This window comes from Suncus etruscus, chromosome 13 (genome assembly GCF_024139225.1).
Source record: "Suncus etruscus isolate mSunEtr1 chromosome 13, mSunEtr1.pri.cur, whole genome shotgun sequence".
Taxonomy (NCBI): Eukaryota; Metazoa; Chordata; class Mammalia; order Eulipotyphla; family Soricidae; genus Suncus; species Suncus etruscus.
In genome coordinates, this window is record NC_064860.1 from 38,648,817 (window position 1) to 38,667,780 (window position 18,964).

The 18,964-nt window shown below is 40.1% G+C and overlaps 2 protein-coding genes across 3 annotated transcripts in view; one reads left to right on the top strand and one right to left on the bottom strand.

Moving 5' to 3' along the window:
• ATP6V1A (ATPase H+ transporting V1 subunit A) overlaps positions 1 to 731 on the bottom strand; it is a 60,496-nt gene extending 59,765 nt beyond the window's left edge. The window contains exon 1 of the mRNA XM_049785773.1: positions 623 to 731. The gene's annotated coding sequence lies outside the window, so the exon portion shown is untranslated. The remainder of the gene's footprint in view (positions 1 to 622) is intronic.
• Positions 732 to 2,152: 1,421 nt separating this feature from the next.
• Positions 2,153 to 18,598, top strand: NAA50 (N-alpha-acetyltransferase 50, NatE catalytic subunit). 2 transcript variants are annotated; one of them, XM_049785825.1, is made up of 5 exons: positions 2,153 to 2,356; positions 12,184 to 12,317; positions 12,681 to 12,800; positions 13,764 to 13,830; positions 15,644 to 18,598. In XM_049785825.1, exons 1-5 carry the CDS (start codon positions 2,349 to 2,351, stop codon positions 15,819 to 15,821), a joined length of 507 nt encoding a protein of 168 aa, XP_049641782.1. In that variant the 5' UTR covers positions 2,153 to 2,348; the 3' UTR covers positions 15,822 to 18,598. The 2 variants fall into 2 exon arrangements, with proteins under 2 accessions (XP_049641782.1, XP_049641781.1); XM_049785824.1 differs by having other exon boundaries at positions 2,154 to 2,356; positions 12,181 to 12,317.
• The last annotated feature ends 366 nt before the right edge of the window (positions 18,599 to 18,964 follow it).

The following is an 18,964-nucleotide window of genomic DNA, read 5'->3' on the forward strand; positions in this document are numbered from 1 at the left end:
AGAGGAAAAGGCCTGCTTTTATCTGTCCAGTCGTAATTTACAGAAAATATTAATGAACCTGGAGGGGGCCCGTCGGGGAGTGCAATAAAAATTCAGAAACAGGAAAAAGCACTTTCAGAAGCCATTTGGGCTTCTTCAGAGGGGCCACCTCGGTGACATTCCCCTCCCGAGCATGTCTCCCAGGAGGGCCTGGCCCCTGAGTCTGGGGTTCTTCCTCTCTCCCCCCATTCCCAGCCGAAGCTCAAGACGGTGCAAGGAGGGCCTCTGCCATGGATAGGGGAATGGAGCCTGAAGAAGATGCTGCAGATCCCTAGGAATGGCTGAAGCAATCCCCCTTCTCCGAGCCCTGGAGGCTCCAAAGACAGAGAGCGAACCATGATGGCCGCATTGACCTCCTACAGTCCGGGGAGAGGTTGACAGACATCTCTGAAGTCACGAGGGGAAGGGAATACCTAGCAGAAAAACCTAAGGAAAATAAGCTCCTGGAAGGAGGGCACGATGACAGTGTGGGGATCCCAGACAGCGGAAGCCGTCGTTCACACTTCCTCCTCTTTCCCTCCTCCCATCCCTTCCCCGGGCCCCACCAGGAAGCCAGGGAACCGGGAGTCACTCACCCACTCACCTGCAGAGCGAGGCGCGAGGCGCTTCCAGGAGAAACGCAGCGGAGCGCCGTCCCAGAGACTCTGTCACTGCGAGAAGGAGGGGAAGTGCTTCCTTCAGCTGCAGTGGGCGGGGCGGCAGGGGCCGGGAGTCACGTGATCGCAAGCCACACCCACCACTCATCGTGCCCCCCCCCACCGTGCGCGTGCGCATGAGCGCGCTGCATCCGGGCCAGATCCCTGCTTGGTCTTTCTGTCTGGAAGGGGGCCTAGTGATTGACATATGAGTTTATTTTGCGATTCCAGTTTTGTAGAGAGAAAGAAATGAATGGAAAACACCAAGAACATTTTCGTGCGGTCAAAGGCCGTGTAGGAGGTTCGGGTTAGAGGGAGGAACTAAAAAAAAAAAGTACATGAAGGAAATGACGTTCAGACTTAATTCAGCCAAGGGACCGGAAATGACGATGGACTTTCTCTGTCTCTTATCTTCTGTCTCTCATCTGTCCTTTTTCTCTCCGTCTGTCTCTACTGTCTCCCTTCTCTTCTCTGTCTCCTGTCTCTCCTCTTATCTCTCCTCCATCTCTGTCCCTCTCTACTGTCTCTCTCTGTCTCCTCTCTCTTCTCTCTCCTATCTCTCCTCTCTCTGTCCTTCTCGCTTGTCTGTCTTTCTCTCCTCTCTCTGTCTCTGTCTTTCTCAAGTCCCCAGATTTCAGGGGTTGTTTGTGGGAGTCAAGTAACTTAGACTTCTGAAACGTACCGGATGGAAGCCCCAGTCAATTAAGACACCTAATTCCTTTTTACTGGTTCAGTCTTCTCTTGGCATTTAGAACAAGCAACTTTGGTACAAAAATATATTTTTTATTAGGCAGAGATGAAACGCTGAAGGTCATTCTGATCGCCATTCCTTTAGTAAAATATAAAAAGAACAGGGTGAGAGAAGATCGAATGTGATTAAAAAATATATAAAATAAAAATGGACAAAAGGAGAGTGGAAAAATCCGGATTTTGGGACCGCCTGTACAGAGCCTACGGGGTTAGCCTGTACTGGTGGTGGTGGTGGTCAGGTAGAGGGGTACAGGGAGGAAAAAGAATGACGCCTGGGGGGCTGGAGAGCTAGCATGGAATAAGGCGTTTGCCTTTCATGCAGAAGGACGGTGGTTCGAATCCCGGCATCCCATATGGTCCCCGAGCCTGCCAGGAGTGACTGTTAAGCCTAAAGCCAGGAGAAACGTTGAGTGTGAACCTAAAACGAAAAAAAAGAGAATGAGGCCAGGAAAGGCAACAAGGAGAAAGAAAGATGGGAGGAGTGGGTGGGGGGGGGGGCGAGAAAGGGCGCGCAGAGGACGGCAGTGCGCCTGCGCAGTAGGCCGCCGCCGCGCAGGCGCAGGCGCGGAGGGGGCGGGGTTAAAGGTCACCGCGCGGCGGCTCCGCTCGGCTCGGCCGTGGTGGCAGGCGGGAGAGCAGAGTGAGCGAGTGAGTGCCCCGCGTGCACGTGTGGCAGAGCGGCGACTGCCACCGACACAGACACCCCCCGCCCCTTTCGGAAGACACGGCGCCGAGCTCTCACTCACTCACTCACTCACACACACACTCACACTCGCGGCCTCCGTCGCCCGCCCGCTCGCCTCAGGCCAGGAGGGCCGGCTTTGGCTTTCTTCAGGTTCGGTTGGCCCGAGCCGAGGGCGGCGGCGACGACGGCGGCGTTGGCGTGGATCTCTGTGGTAACAACGGCCTCAGCGGGCAGGGAAGATGAAAGGGTGAGGAAGGGGCCCCCCGGCCGGCGCGGGCGAGGGGCTGAGGGAGGGCGGGAGACTGAGAGAAGAGCCGATGGAGATGGATGGAAATCTCGGCTCTCGAGGGGGGCGGAGGCTCCGCTTGGCTCTATTCGGCGCGCTTTTAGGCGGGAGGACGAACTGGCTGTGGCCGGCCAGAGCCGGGCACTCGGGCTTTTTCGACTCGGAGAGGAGTGGAGAGGAGCCGAGCTGGGCAGAGCGGCGACGGGGCTCCGGAGACGCTCTAGCGAGGCTGGTTCGGCCTCGGTTGTCTGGCGGAAGCAGCCCCCTGGCTCTCGCGCCAGGGGCTTAGAGGTGCCTGGCTGTCTTGCTTGCGTTTCTGTGCTAGAGGCCCAAGGCGTGCACTCACTCCCCAAAGAGCCGTTCTGCAAACACCTCTTCTCCATTTTGCATTTCACTCGGGGGACCCAGCAGAACCTACTGGAGGCCGAAGGCATTGGAATAAAAAACCCAAGGAGCTGAGGAGTATTTTATTTTAGGGCTAGTGACTCAACTGCATTGGAGTTGGGGTTGGGGTTGGGTCAGCGCTCAGGGAGGAGGGAGGGAGGGAAGCAAAGGACTTGGGGTGCCAGATGTTAAAGGAAGTATTGCTGTTCAGTAGGTGGAGCTCTTGCTCTAGTAGTGCTCCCTTCTCCCCTCCCCGCCAAGTGCTGTGAGGAGGCCTTGGTGGGGTAGGGTAGGGTAGGGTGGGGTGGGGGTGGGTCCTTAGTTATCTGGAAGCTTTCTTGGGCAGAGTTCATAATCAGTTCACAACTTAGGTGTTCCACTTGTATAAAATTGGAGTGGGTTTGGTTTTGGCTTTTTTTTTTTTTATTTACTGAAGGTGTCACTTTTACTATTTTGTTATGGATTAAAATACTTTCAGGAGATGTGAATTTAAAATATTGCCTAAAATAAAAAACACCGGAGAAATCAGTGCCCAAAGGCGTTCTGAATGGTAACTTTGAAGTTTTTTAATTCTTTAAAACTCTGTATAGCAGCTCTGTTGAGGACGAAATGAAATTCAGTCTTTGAAATACAGTTTTCTACTGCCTAGTACAAGGACCTACATGTCTCGGTGTGCATGCGTGTGTTTTAAGTGCTGAAACAGGTCTAAGGAAGTTTCATTTGGCCTTAGGTTTGATTTATATTGCACTCAATGCATATTGTCTTGTTCTGTTAAAGTAATAAAAATATTCTGAAAAGTTCCCAGTACTGAAACGGCATGGATTCATAAAGGAAGGTCTCCAAGAAATTGTTCTGAGTGTTCAAATCCAAACTTGGTGATAGAGACGAAGTCAAAGGAAGCAGAGCCAACAGAGTCTCCTTCAGCTAATATACTCATGAGATAGTAAATTTATATGCATAAGATGAAAGTAAATCCTTAGAAATGAGTTGGTTAAATTTTAAGTGATTAAATCTGTGCCTTATGTCTAAAATGAAGAATCCTCATGCCGACTTTCCTATCACTTCTTTGAACAGCGAACTTAGAATTGTAAGTTTTTGAAATGATTTTTATAAAAATTGACCTTTAACTTCTCAAATGAAGAAATTCCCAAATAATACTAGTAATAATGGGTTCTTCATTGGTTTTGGTATTTGCCTTCCATATAATAAATTCCTAATTTTTAATTATTGCATATATTTATGTGCATGGTGTATACATTTGAGACATTTAATTAACATGGGGCTTTCTAGGTGGATTTGTGAATGGTTAAAATACTATCATAGTATCATAGTATAATAGTTAAATAGTTAAATACTAATCATCAGTTGAAATAAAAAGACTGATAGCCACTTGATTTATTATAGAGATTATTAGCCTTTAGTCAGGGCACTTTTGCTGGTCTGCAGATGTAGTAAAGTTTCAAACCACTGGGAATGAAATGACTAATTAGTTGATATAACAGAAGGTAAAACTGAATTGCGTTTACCTTTCTGTTGTAAGGAGGTATTCAGCATGATGGAAAGGTAATATAAATGCATCATGTAGTGTGCAGTTAACTAATTGAGACTTTGAAATAAAAGATTTGTCATCAATAATGTAAGTTGAGGAATTCAGATGATACACACCTCTGTACTGCAATTATATCTATTCTTGGTGTTGACTTGGTGAATACATCTGTTAGCCGTATTTGTCCTCTACCAATGCATCCTATACTTTAAGTGTTTTTTATTGCTATTTTGATCAGAAAACAAATAGCAAGGTTAAAGTAGAATTTGGAAACTTTTCTAAAACTTGCTATTCATGTTCTTATCTATGTAGGCAATAACCTAAGGTATTGAATTACTAGATTATAAACTTTGTAATATCCTTGTTGTGTTGGGGTTAATTGGGCGAGCTGGTTGCACACATAGTAGTGCTGAGGTTTTCTCCTGACTCTGTGCTCTGGAATTTTATCTGTTAGATATAAAAAAAATCTGGGAACCATATGGAATGTGGGGGATCAAACCTGGATTGGTCACATGCAAGGTAGCCCCCTGCCTGCTATATTACCTTTCTGGCCCTAGATAATTTAATATTAAATGTAATCTACCTGTGTAGTAATATTAAGTCAGTGTAATGTATTCCTTAATTATAAAAGAAGTAGAAAAGAAACTATTAAGTTGTATTTTGCATAAGAGATCAGATATTAGCATCTATTTAAGTAAAATTACTGAGAAATTTAGAGAGTGTGTTGATTATCAATACATGTATTGATGCTTTGTTACTGTCAGTGAGATTCCTTAACAAAAGTATGGGCAGTTGCTGGTAAAGTTCTGAAGTAAACAAGTATCTGGTTTGGTAAGATATTAAAATGTTATTAATATACTAAGTATCTGATTTGGTAAAATATTAAAAGGTTACTCATATAAGCCATTGTCTTGCAGAGAAATTAGTGATTTTTATCAGACCATACTAATGTTCTATTACATTTTACTTTTCTACATTCTCTAATCCTTTGATGTCTAATTTTGTTTGTTTGTTTTTTTTGGGTCACACCTGGCAGCTCTCAGGGGTGTTACTCCTGGCTCTATGCTCAGAAATCGCCCCTGGCAGGCACAAGGGACCATATGGGATGCCAGGATTCGAACTACCAACCTTCTGCATGAAAGGCAAACGCATTAGCTCCATGCTACCTCTCCGGCCCCTTGATGTCTAATATTTTATTTCATGTATTGCTTTTACCTTTCTGCATCTGAAAGATACTTATTTAGATACTTCTTTTTAAGCACAATCTAAAAAATTTGTTATACTATTTTTTAGTATGTATATATATACTACATATTATAATACTAGTAAAGCTTTTCATTATGGTAATAATTGTGTGTATTAACACTATAAATGCAAGATTTTGTAATTATGCTGTCATATACATAAAAATATGTTCTCTTGATCTGTTCTGTTGACATTTGTTCATTTAGTACCTGACATGCAAAATGTTCTTTCAGTCCACTGATGACACTGGATAACTAACAGTTGGGTATTGAGCAGTTGACGTGACTTCAGAATTGAGTAGTTGAATTTTACATTTAATTAAAGAAATAAACGTTTAGGGGGTGGGGGAAAAATTAAAAAAAGAAAAAAGTTTAGATAAGGGGTTAGTATTCTAAGATATACAGGTACTGGTAGGATTCAACAAGAATAAAATATCTAATCTCATCCAAGAATGGGGAGGAGAAGAAAATAGAAAGAAAGGATAAGTGGCTAAAAAGCACTTGGAAAACATGTTTTACATCACTAATCATCAGTGAGATGCAAATTAAAACAACAGTGGGATATCATCTCACCACAGAGACTGGCACACAACACAAAAACAAGACCAACCAGGGCTGGCATGGATGTGGAGAAAAAGGGACTTGTTCACTGCTGGTGGGAATGTAGACTGGTCTAGCCTTTTTGAAAATTGGTTTCCCCTCAAAAACCTACAAATTGAGCTTTCATATGATCCAGCAATACCACTCCCAGGAAAATACCTTAGAAACACAAAATTATCATACAGCAAATTCCTTTGTGTTTGGGGGGTGGTCACACCCAGCAGCGCTCAGGGCTTACTCTTGGATCTATGCTCAGAAATCGCTCCACGCAAACTGAGGGGATCATATGGGATACCAGGATTCAAACCACTGTCCTTCTCTATGCTGTCTTTTCAGCCCCTGAAGTCCTTTGTGTTTTATGTTCATTACAACACTATAATAGTCAAAAGTTGTAAACACCTCAAGTGACTAAGTGGCTAAAGAAACTGGTACATCATCCCAATGAGATACTATGCAACTGTTAGGAAAAATAGTCATAAATTTGCTTAGATGTGGATGGATATGCAAAGTATTTTGTTTAGTGAAATGAGCCAGAAGGAGAGGGATAGACGTAGAATAATCTCATTTATTTGTGGGATATAAGAAAAAAGAAAATAGTATGATGATAATTATATCCGGAGACAATAGAGATGAGGACCTGTACCAATCTATGTTACGAAGCTTGCTACAAATAGTGGAGCAATGCAGTTAGGGTAGAAAAGGGACCTCTATGACAAGGATAGTTGGAACTGATCACTCTGAACAAAAACTGGATGCTGAATAAAGTGGGAGATAAAGTGATATGCATGATACCCTTCCTCAACAACAGTTCAAACCACAGGTCTAAAAGGAAAAAAAGATGGGGGAGAGATGGCAGGAGTAAGACACCTGCCCCAGAAATTTGGGTCACAGCTGCCTATGCTCAATTATTTCTGGCTTCTACATTCAGGAGTGACTTCTGATGGTGCTCTGGATACCAAATGTGATTCTGAGGATTTGAACTAAGATCCATAGGATGTAAGGCAAATGCCTCAACCCCTCTGCTTTGTGCTGTCTCTTGGGAATGGATAGGTGAAGAGAAAGGGTGATGTTTAAGTCAGCATTTGGTGTCAAAGATCTAGATGCAACTTTTTATTGTGGATAACCAGTTCCATCCATGGCACCACATGATTCCTTAGAACTGCTGGTAGTGTTTTCCCTCCTGCTAGTATGATAGTATGATTTGGTGCCAGGTATCTAAAACAAGTAAAATAGTCATTAATATATGTGGAAATAATTTTACCTATTTGCCTTATTAATGTTGATTCTGGGAATATTTTTCCACCCACAGGCCTGCGATGTCCAGGAAGTACTTCTGGTTCTGCACTCAGGAGTCACTCCTGGCAGTACTTGGAGCCAGGAATCGAACCTGGGTTGACTGTGTGTAGCCTACTTACTGTATTATCTAGAATTTTTTTGAGGGGTAGTGGGGTTTGGGTCACACCTGGCAGTGCCTCAGGGGTTACTCCTGGCTCTGTGTTCAGAAATTGCTCCTAGCAGGCATCGGGGGCCCATATGGGATGCTGGGATTTGAACCACCATCCTGGATCAGCTGCATGCAAGGCAAACACGCTACTAGTGTGCTATTTCTCCAGCCCAGTGCTAGAATTTTTTTAATTACTTGACTGAGTTTATACAGTAATGTATTATACCTGAAAAGACAAAGTCTGTCTCAAATTATTTCCTTGTGATTTTAGGTCCAAGACTGTAGGTATTTCTAGAGTTACTGGGTTTTTTTGTTTTATTTTTTTAGTTTCTTTTTTAGTATGCCTACAATAGTAGATATCTAAAACAGTTCATAACTCTGGAACCCATTTATTGTTTTAGATAAAATATCACAATCTTAATTTTTATTTGCTGTGGCCAGGGAAGACATTAAAAATATAGATTTATCTTTCCTGGGCTAGTATAAACTATATTCTGCCTCTGTCATTCTTACTAAAGTTGAATTTAAGGGATAAACCTTGTTTTCTAAAGTGAAAGACTTCTTTCTGTTCTTGATAGTGCTTTGGTGTTCTTGATATTCTTGTTTGTAGAATTTCTTGTCACATATTCCTAATTCCTTATTTTTGGTTAAGTTCCTTGAATAGAAATCTTTGCGTCAGAGATACTCTTTTTAAGTGCTGATATTTACTGCCAATTAACTTCCATAAAAAGAGTGATGTATATTGTTACCAGTTTATGAAAATGAAATTGTTTTCCAGTCTGATAAGAGAGGGAAACACACTTAGAGAAATCATAAGAATAGAAGAAAACGCTGTAGATAACATTTCAGCCATGCATGGTATAAATTATTGTTGGGAATGAGCATTATACCAAAGTTGGGAAAATACTCTAAAATCTAGATGAAGTGAGAAACAGATCATATGTATTAATGGTCTGCAGATTCTGGGATTGATTTAGGAATTCCTTGAAATAAATGATTCTCCAGTTTCGTTGTTTTGAGGAAGGGTCACACCTCGGTGGGCTCAGGGCTTTCCTGCCTCTATGTTCAGGGTCACTTATTGTGGGTTCAGAGGAACATTTGTGTTGTCAAGAATCAAACCTGGATTGGCAGTGTGCAACAACCTGCCTGCTGTGCTGTGGCTTAGGCACCGGTCCTCTAGTTTTGTAAGTTAGTAAACTCTCCCCAGTGGGAAAAATAAATGCTCATCATAGTATAGAGTTGCCTTGCCTTGGTTGTGTTCAAAAGGTAACAAAATTCTAATCAGATTGATTTTTGTTTTGATTCGGTTTTGGATCACCACCTTTACCATCCCCATAGTGCTAGGACTTTTTTCTTCCTGCCTCTGCGCAGAAGTCACTCCTGGGTCTCTGCTCAGGGATCTCTCCTCTAGCATACAAAGTATCCAATTCAGGTGGGCAACATGCAACATAAATGCCTTCTCCTTACCCACAGTATTGTTTCTGTCACCCCTACCCGGACAAGGAGGAGGGATCTAAGTCAGTAGAAATCTTAGCAGGAAATCAGTTGATATTTCGGCAGAATAACCGGCTAATATTTGCTCATAAATCTGAGGTTAGTATTTTAAGCTGTGCTTTGATAAATTCTGAGTGGCTTGGATTTTAGTTGGGAGGAATTTATACTTTAGATAAGTCATTTTTTAATATAATTTACATATATATTTCATTTCCTTACATATTATTTAGAGCTTCGTTATTAATAGATTAGGGGGAAAAAGTTACTCATAAGCCCCCTTGAAAGTTTGACCATAAACAGACGTACTTGTGTAGATCAGTATACCTTAGGTTATAGTGTTTCCTCTGTGTTAAAAATCTTGAGGGGCCAGAGAGATAGTACAGCAGTGTTGGCCTTGCTAGCAGCTGATCCAGGACCTAAGGTGTTTGGCTCGAATCCCGGGGTCCCATATGGGACGTGCCTGCCAGGAGCTATTTCTGAGCAGATAGCCAGAAGTAACCCCTGAGCACCGCCGGGTGTGGCCCAAAAAACAAAACAAAACAAAACAAAACAAAAATCTCAAGGAATATATAGTGGATAGGTATTTGCCCTGCACATGGCTAACTTGTGATTAATCCTTGGCATTTCATATGGTTTCTATGAGCTTGCCAAGAGTTATTCCTGAATACAGAGCCATGAGTAATCTCTGGCCATGACAGGGTGAGGCTCCAAGACCAAAAACAACATAATAAAATAATCTTAAGTTACAATGATCAGCCCCTTTGAAGAATCATGGTGTGACTGATCTTGGAAGATAAGGAGAATTTTCAGGCATAGTTTTATTTTGGATTTACTGATAATTACATTGTAATTCTTTGGGCCTCTGTTCTCTGTTCCATCGCCTAGAAATTAGCTTCTGAGGTCCCTTGCAGATCAAATACTTCTCAGTAAGTGACTGGCTAAAATTTTGTGTTGTACATCTGATACCAATAAAAGTACATACAGTTAAGCTTCATTCTTTCTCTGTAAATCATAATTTTTGCTATATAATAATCATACTTTATAGAGAAATACCCACTTTTGTGGAGTCATATCTCCATCTTGTGGCCTTTCAGCATATTGCTATTAAATTATAAACAACTTTTTATTTTCCTTTGTCCAAACTTTCAGTGTTGTAGTTGTGATGATGGCAAGTACACACGTGTAATGCACACACACGCCAGTCACAGTACTTCCTGAGGTTTGTACCTCCTAGTCCTCCTAGCCCTCCTAGGCAGAGCTTGCAAGGCAGATGCCTTACCTCTAGCACCACCACTCCAGCCCCTCTCCTACTCTTCTTCACGATACATTTTAGAGTATTTTTATTTTTCTGTAAATGCTTAACAACAAAATAGTCTATAATCATATATACACTAGAAATATAAATTATAAATTATAAAATCTATTGGAAGATGCTTTTTCTCAGAAGACAATAAATCACATCTTTCTATGCTAATATCAGATGCACCTTTTATTTAAACTAGACTCATTGGGACAGTAATTTGTTTTTCTTTTAGTCATAAAAATGTTTGGTATTCTAATTTAGACATTTTTCCAACAGTATATGCACAACCTGTTTATATGATGTAGGTGATTAACTGGGCATTTTTTTTGTTTGTTTGTTTCCTTGATGTATATTTGTTTGTTTTTTGGTTTTTGGGCCATACCCGGCCACACTCGGGGGTTACTCCTGGCTATCTGCTCAGAAATAGCTCCTGGCAGGCACTGGGGACCATATGGGACACCGGGATTCGAACCAACCACTTTAGGTCCTGGATCGGCTGCTTGCAAGGCAAACACCGCTGTGTGCTATCTCTCCGGGCCATGTTTCCTTGATGTTGACAAAAGCCACTGTGTTCTGAAACTAGCTTTGAGGAAGTAGGGCCAGCATTGTATTGTGCTGTTTGTTTGGAAGCAGATAATTTTCTTCATTTTGATCATTTCTTAAACGTTTATTTTCACCTGCTTGTATTTGGACTGAGATTATGCACTCTTGAAGATCTGGGAAGCTGGAGGATTTATGGGAACCTGGAGAACCTTAGGAACCTTGAGTTTGGGCACTGCTTTATTTTCTTCCGCATGTAGAATATATCTGGCTTAATTTAAATATGCATATTTTGATCATAAATTCCTAGAGTAGGATTACTTAAACAAGATCGTTTTAAAACATAGAATTACTTTTTTACCTCTCACATCAGGAGTCAAACCCAGGGCCTTACACAGACAGCTGAGCTACATCCTAGACCAGAAGTACTTTTTTAGATATTTTGATACATAGGCTAGATTGTCTCATAAAACTTTGAAATTCAATTTTACATGAGGACTAGCAGTGTATCTGAATTCCATTGGTCATCCCCTTATTAGTATTGGCACTCATTAGAAATAAACCTCTTTGGGCCAGCGTGGTGGCGCTAGAGGTAAGGTGTCTGCCTTGCCAGCTCTAGCCTAGGACGGACCGAGGTTCGATCCCCCAGCGTCCCATATGGTCCCCCAAGCCAGGAGCGACTTCTGAACACATAGCCAGGAGGTAACCCCTGAGCGTCACTGGGTGTGGCCCCCCAAAAAACAAAACAAAAAAAAATGTTAGTTCAATTTGGGCGGGCGAGGTGGTGCTAGAGGTAAGGTGTCTGCCTTGCCAGCGCTAGCCTAGGACGGACCGCGGTTCGATTCCCCGGCGTTCCCTATGGTCCCCCCAAGCCAGGGGCAATTTCTGAGCGCTTAGCCAGGAGTAACCCCTGAGCATCAAACGGGTGTGGCCCCAAAAACCAAAATAAATAAACAAACAAACAAACCTCTTTGGGGCCGAATTGATAGCACAGTGTTTGGATATTTGCCTTGCATGTTGCCAACCCAGACAGATCCCAGTTCAATTCCTGGCATCCATTTTGGTCCTCCGAAACTTAGAGGAGTGATTTCTGAGCTCAGAACCAGGAGCTACCCCTGAGCACACCAGATGTGACCCTCCTCTCCCCCCCCAAAAAAAAGAAACCTCTTAAATATTTGGCGTTTTAATTAATTAATAATACTTTATTGAGCACATTTTGGTTTGTTCCAGTAGCCGGATCGAACTGGGAGACGTGACACCACACAATATTAAACAACTGAAGAGATTAAACCAGGTCATCTTTCCAGTCAGCTACAATGACAAGTTCTACAAGGATGTGCTGGAGGTTGGTGAGCTAGCAAAACTTGGTATGTTGTTTTGTTTTGTTTTGTTGTGTTTTTCTCCCTTATTTCATTGGTTAATTTTATGTTCTTGTATGGATCCTTAGCTTTAATATTATCTCCTTAAGATCTGAGGAATGAGAGTGGTAAATTCTGATAAGAATCAAGATAAAATACTTTTAAAAGGAACTGCTAATTGCATCTTCTTATTTTATGTGTTTATGTGGTTTTGCATATTAGCTTTCTGCTAGAGGTTTTAACGTTTCTCTGGTCATATGAAGAGGGTCAATAATTGAGTTGTTGATATTGATGCTGAGTAACTAATGGCAATAATTTAATCCTTCTAGCTTATGATTTTGTCTGTTAAACTTTTTGTGTCTTCCATGGCAGCCTATTTCAATGATATTGCAGTAGGAGCAGTATGCTGTCGGGTGGATCATTCACAGAATCAGAAGAGACTTTACATCATGACACTAGGATGTCTGGCTCCATACCGAAGACTAGGAATAGGTAAAACTCTTTTCACTTCTTGAAAGAAGCCTCGATAAATCTCTGTTCTTTCTGTTCTTTCAGGCATACCTGGATAGAGTTATAATTGAAAAACAAATGTTGTTTGTTAATATAATTCAATTGGAAGCCATATGTAGATTTATTATTAAGGTTTCTTTTTCTTTTTTTTTTCCCTCCTTTTATCCAGGAGTATGTGCCTAAAGATTGTTTTCTGTTAGCAGGTTTTTTTTTTGTTTTTGTTTTTGTTTTTGTTTTTGGTTCACACTGGCAGTGTTTAGGGGTGTGAACTTGACTCTATGCTCAGAAATCGCTCCTGGCAGGTGGGGGGGGGGGCGGGGGGGAGGGGAGTATATGGGATACCGGGATTCAGACCACCGTCCTGCATGCAAGGCAAATGCCCTACCTCCATGCTATCTCTCAGACCCCTTCTGTTAGCAGTTTTAAATATGTGTAGGCATTATAGAGAGAACAATTGTTTTTATATTTTTGAGACACACAGCAGTGCCTTGGCCTTATTTCTGGCTCTGCACTCAGGAATCACTCCTTAGCAGTGTTTGGGAAATCATGAAATGACAGGATTAAACCCGGTTTGGCTTCATCAAGGAAAATGTCCTAGCCTCTCTATTGCTCTAGCATGGAAAATAACATTTTTAATATCAAGGAGTCTACTTTGCCTCAATTTTTCTTTTGTTTTGTTTTGGGGCCACACCCGGTGGTGCTTGGGTTATTCCTGGCTCTGTGCTCAGAAATTGCTCTTGGTAGACAGGGAAGAGGGGGTGGAGAGCCAGGGATGCCAGGAATTGAACTTGGGTTGGTTGCATGCAAGGCAAACACTCTACCGCCATGCTATTGCTTCAGCCCCCTTTACATCAAATTCTATTAATGAGCTCAGGTATTAAGATGGCAGGTGCATAGTTTTAAAGATTGGTTTTTAATGAGGTTATTTATTTGTCTTATTAATAGGAACTAAAATGTTAAATCATGTCTTAAACATCTGTGAAAAAGATGGCACTTTTGACAACATTTATCTGTAAGTAAAATTTATTTAAATGTTCTTAAATATTGGCAATAAAAATCTTTATTAGGGACTTTTGCAACTTATTGTTTCCTTGAAAACATAGAAATAGTGTTTATAAGGTTCATGTTGGTTTTTTATTGTTTGTTTTGCATTTCTTTGGGGCCACACCTGGTAGCACTTGGGGGATTACTCCTGGGCTTGTACTCAGAAATTACTCCTAGCAGTCTCGGGGACCATATGGGATGCCTGGGATTGAACCTGGGTTGGCTGTGTGCAAGCAAATGGCCTACTGCTGTGCTCTCTGCCCCCTCATATTGGTTTGTTTTAATAATAAAGTACCTAAAATAAAATAAATTATTAGTCCCAGCTGGTGGCTCAAAAGGTAGAGCACCTTACTATGTATAAGACTCTGGATTTATTAATTCGATCACTACTTTGTCCGCTTTGTTATGTATGGCTTTGTTAATCTGTAAATTCTTCTTCTTTTGTTTTTGTTTTTGGCCATACCCGGCTGTGCTTTGGATTACTCCTGGCAAGCTCTGGGGACCATATGGGATGCCAGAAATTGAACACCCTACCACTGTACTATCTCTCTGGCCCAATTCTGCTTTTTTTTAATAAACCACATTTTAATTTTCTTATACTGATTTGTTTCTTTGAGGGTCACACATGTTGGTGCTCAAGAGATCAGTCCTGGGTATGAACCTGGATTAGCAATATGCAGGGACAGAGCCCTGCCCACATGTATCTCTGGCTCTGATTTTGCTTTATTATCTTTCATTGTTGTTTGGGAGCACATCCAGTAGTTCTTGGAGGTTTTGCCTGGCTCTGCATTTGGGAATCACTTCTGGTAGTGCTTGGGGGGACCTCCCCATATGGGATGCCAGGGATCCAGTCCAAGTCTGCCCAAGCAAGGGAAGCACCTTAGCCACTGTCTCTCCAGCCCTGCTTTATTTATTCTCTTAAGAGTAGAAATTTCAGAATTCTAGGAGCAAAATCAATATTAAACTCGTTGTTATTCTCTTAAGAGTAGAATTTCAGAATTCTAGGAGCAAAATCAATATTAAACTCATGTTCAGAATTTAAAATACAGTCAGACAATGTTGTTTATACCACTGTTTTTATACCACTGTTTTGTTAGGACTTTGAGGACTTGCTTATTTGTAAGAACTAAGATTAATCAGTGCATAGTTGATAACATTTGTACCTTAAGTAACTTCTGATTTAACAAAAACAAAGCTAAGAACACAACCATTAGTTGTCTTTATAGTGCATAAATTTAATTATTTTTATTTTCAATTTAGCAGTGGAAGATCTAATTGCATATTATTATTTTGAGAAGTAATTGAAAAAGCTTAAGTTAATTAACTTTTATTTTCAAAATATAGTATGATTATAATTTCAACATAGCATTTCAGTATAAACCCTACTTTTAAATTTTTCTTTTTTTCTGCTTGCATTAATATCTGAATCATCTCATTATTAACCTATATTTGATTAAAGACAATTTTTTAAATATGAAATGTTAGAGTAGCTCGGATACTTAAAATTATAAGAGTAAAAACTGTTATCAGTCAGCTGTCTTACACATAAGGGCTAACATTACAAATGTAAATTTGCCAGCAAAGGTTTTCTGAAATGAATACCTAATCTTTATTAATATTTTGGATTTAATCTTTATAAGTATTACTGGTAATTGTAAGAGAATCTTGAAAAAGTTCTGTATTATTCCAGTTCCAACTAATTTGAAACTATCTCTGGAGAATATGTAAAGCTTATGAAATCTTAATATTCTTTTTTCCTGATGTCCTTTTATATATCTTAGGCATGTCCAGATCAGCAATGAGTCAGCAATTGACTTCTACAGAAAGTTTGGCTTTGAGGTTATTGAGACAAAGAAGAACTACTATAAGAGAATAGAGCCCGCAGATGCTCATGTGCTGCAGAAAAACCTCAAAGTCCCTTCTGGCCAGAATGCAGATGTGCAAAAGACAGACAACTGATAAATTGCAAATGAACTTTTCTTGCACTTGCTTGTCGCCAAATAAAAGAGAGGCCCATTGATTTCCCCCTCCCCCTTTCTTTTAAACTTTTCCACCTTCTTTTGTCTTTCTCCTCTTTCCTTTCCTCTTAAAAATTTTAATATGTTGAAGGACTTTAAAGATTAATCATGTTTGGATTATTTTTCTTTTTTCCTTTTTCTCCCCTGGTGAGGTGGTTTGACTGTAGGGAAAAAAAATTACATTTGTTGTTTCACAGTTCAGCTGTATTGGTTCTGAGAATTTGGGTATCAGTTTCAAATTTTTAGTTTTTTTTTTTCCCTTATGTCCTGCTTTCACATTGAACGGCAGAGCTTACAAATTATCATATATTTCAAAAGACAAAACAGCAGCAGCAATATTTTGTTCTCTAACTCAGACAAGTTTAGTAGTATGTTTGTGGTACTTGGGGTTCTTAAGACTGTGGGATGCTAATCCCTGGACATTGCCTTCACTCCACCTCTGTCCTTCAGAGTACTTTATCAGGAGTTTAGACTATTTACTATCCTTATAAGAAATGCTAAGCTTATTTTGTTTTGTTTTAAAGCAATTACTCTCTTCTTTGATGGTGGTTAAGGGTGGGTGGGAGAGTTTTTTTGGTAGATAGTGTCAAACATTGGTCTCAGTATTTGAGTTAACTGCATTTTGCTGAGTGGATTGTTTCTAAGCAGGTTTCTTTTTCCTGCTGTTGATTGTTAGTGGCATTAACTTTTAGAGAGTGGGCTGGTGAGATTAATTTTTTTTTAATATCCCAGCTAGAGATATGGCCTTTAACTGACCTAAAGATGTTTGTTGTGGTTCACTATTTTCTCCTGTCCTTTTTGTTCAGTAAACCCCACAGTAGATAGGTCAATATTCCTAAATAAGCCTGAAGCAGGTGTTTTCTCTTGGATATATTAAAAAATACCTAAAAGGAAGCTTAGAGGGACTTGTGGCACAATAAATGCGTTTAATGCTAGCTAATGCAGATTGTTTAAAGTGTGGCCACTAAGCATTTGATTACATAGGAAAGAATATCTAGTCAGTATTTTTGAGAATGATATAGCTGTGCTATTGCTTATCTGTTGGAGAACATCCCAGATTTGCTTACATTTTGTGCCTATGATAGTAAGGATTTAGGGAAGGGGAATTGTTGAACATACTGCTTCTGTTGGAAAAATAGAAGTCTAGAAGTGTTAATAATGCAAGTGTCACTGTGACCTCCTCTTAATGAGACTGGTTTATGCCAGATCATTTTTTAACATATAGGGAGTGACTGATTGGTTTAATAATACTTGTAAGATAAGGGACACCTGGCATTTTCATTTTTACTCCATAGTCCCATCTGCAACATTTAAAATGTTTTTAGATCGCCAGTGCTGGTGGCCCAAGAAATGTTCTTATTGAACATAGAAACAGAGCACAGGGTTGACCTTTCTGTCATTTGACATTAAGAGAAGGTTGTTCATTATATTTCTCCTTAAGAAAATTCCGACATAAAAGACTCATCTCTCCCAATATGTTAAATATTTGTCAAAATTATTTTACAGAATGTTTATGCACATTTTATAATCTTAAGTTCTTAATTTGAGAATGTGAAAGTTAAGTACAGTAGACTTTAATAGTCTTAATTGAGTGCCAAGAATAATACAGAAAAGGAAGATAGTTGATGAAAGAGTTATAGGGTTCTAAACTAAAATAGTGAAATTGTAGAAAGATCATGCTGATTTGTTGGGTCTCAGTTTCTTAAGCAGTCCAAATCTAAGCTTAGAAGAAAAGTTTAGCATTAAGCACCTTTACCTTCATGGATAAGCTTCAGCTTGCTCTTGCCAAGATAAAAAGTATGTAAGTTACAGAAGGGAAAATTAGTTTGACGAATTCAGCCTTTTTGTAAACTTCCAGATATCAAAATAGATTTTGATATATAAATGAGTTTTCTGAGATGACACTGCCTCTATTTCTATAACCATTTCACCTGGACTATTTAATCAGTCCTATGAATGTATCCCTAAATGTGGTTATTGAAAACTGAATACCTGCCTCATGACAATGAACTACATGTTATTTAAGGAGGAAAAAAAAAATAATAAATTTTGAATTGAGTGTGTAGGCTCCCTATCATAGTTTCTTTTTCCATACTAGTCAGTGACTTCACCTAAATTGTAAATGTTTATAAAAGGTTAATTGTCCTACAGCAAACTATTAAATATTCCATACATTTACAAAGCAGGAGGATGTAGAAATAGAAGCTGGGTGCTAGTAGTTCATATGCTTACGAGTTGGTAAAGACTGAAGTAATGCCCGTGTTAAGTTGGATATTTTGATATGTGATAAAAATTATTGAGGTAAAATAAAATTATTATAATTAACTAGAAGATCACACAATATATCCATCACATTTTCCAGGAAAAATCATTTGTACTGTGGGGCAAATAGGCAAAAATTGTATGTAATTGCATTTTGTTCTGACAAAAATAATTTGTGGAGAAATCTATGCAATATAATTTGTCCAGATTAGTTATATTTGGGGAAAGAAGTTCTGAAGCATCCCCAAAACAGTTTACTCATTTGAAAGTCCTCCAAAAACAGCTATTGGGAAACCATGGTTTGTGGGGTAGAAAGAAAGAAGCTCCCTCAGTTTTTTGGAGGGAATAACTTAAAATACTTAAAATGGCTACATTTACTTGGTGCAGTTAAGAATTAAACTTGTTGATTTTAACATCGCTGTTATATCTGAAATAAAGTTATGTGATGTTCTGGTAGTTACCTATGATGTCTGGTAAATATCAATACCATGCAAATGTTTGAGATTGGGTATAAAATAGCTAGTCACTTTTCTCCTTCCTCAATAATTCATTCATTTTTTTCTTTAAGGCCTAGTTTAAGATTAAATAGGCTATATTTAATCATGCCTTTTAACATTTAGTAAAAATATTGCGCAGCTGGGGCCGGAGAGATAGCACAACGGTAGGGCGTTTGCCTTGTGTGCGGCCGACCTAGGAGGGACCTCGTTCTGTTCCCGGCATCCCATTTGGACTCCGAGCCTGCCAGGGGCGATTTCTGAGTGCAGAGCCAGGAATAACCCCAGAGCACTACAAGTTGTGGCCCAGAAAAATCAATCGATAACG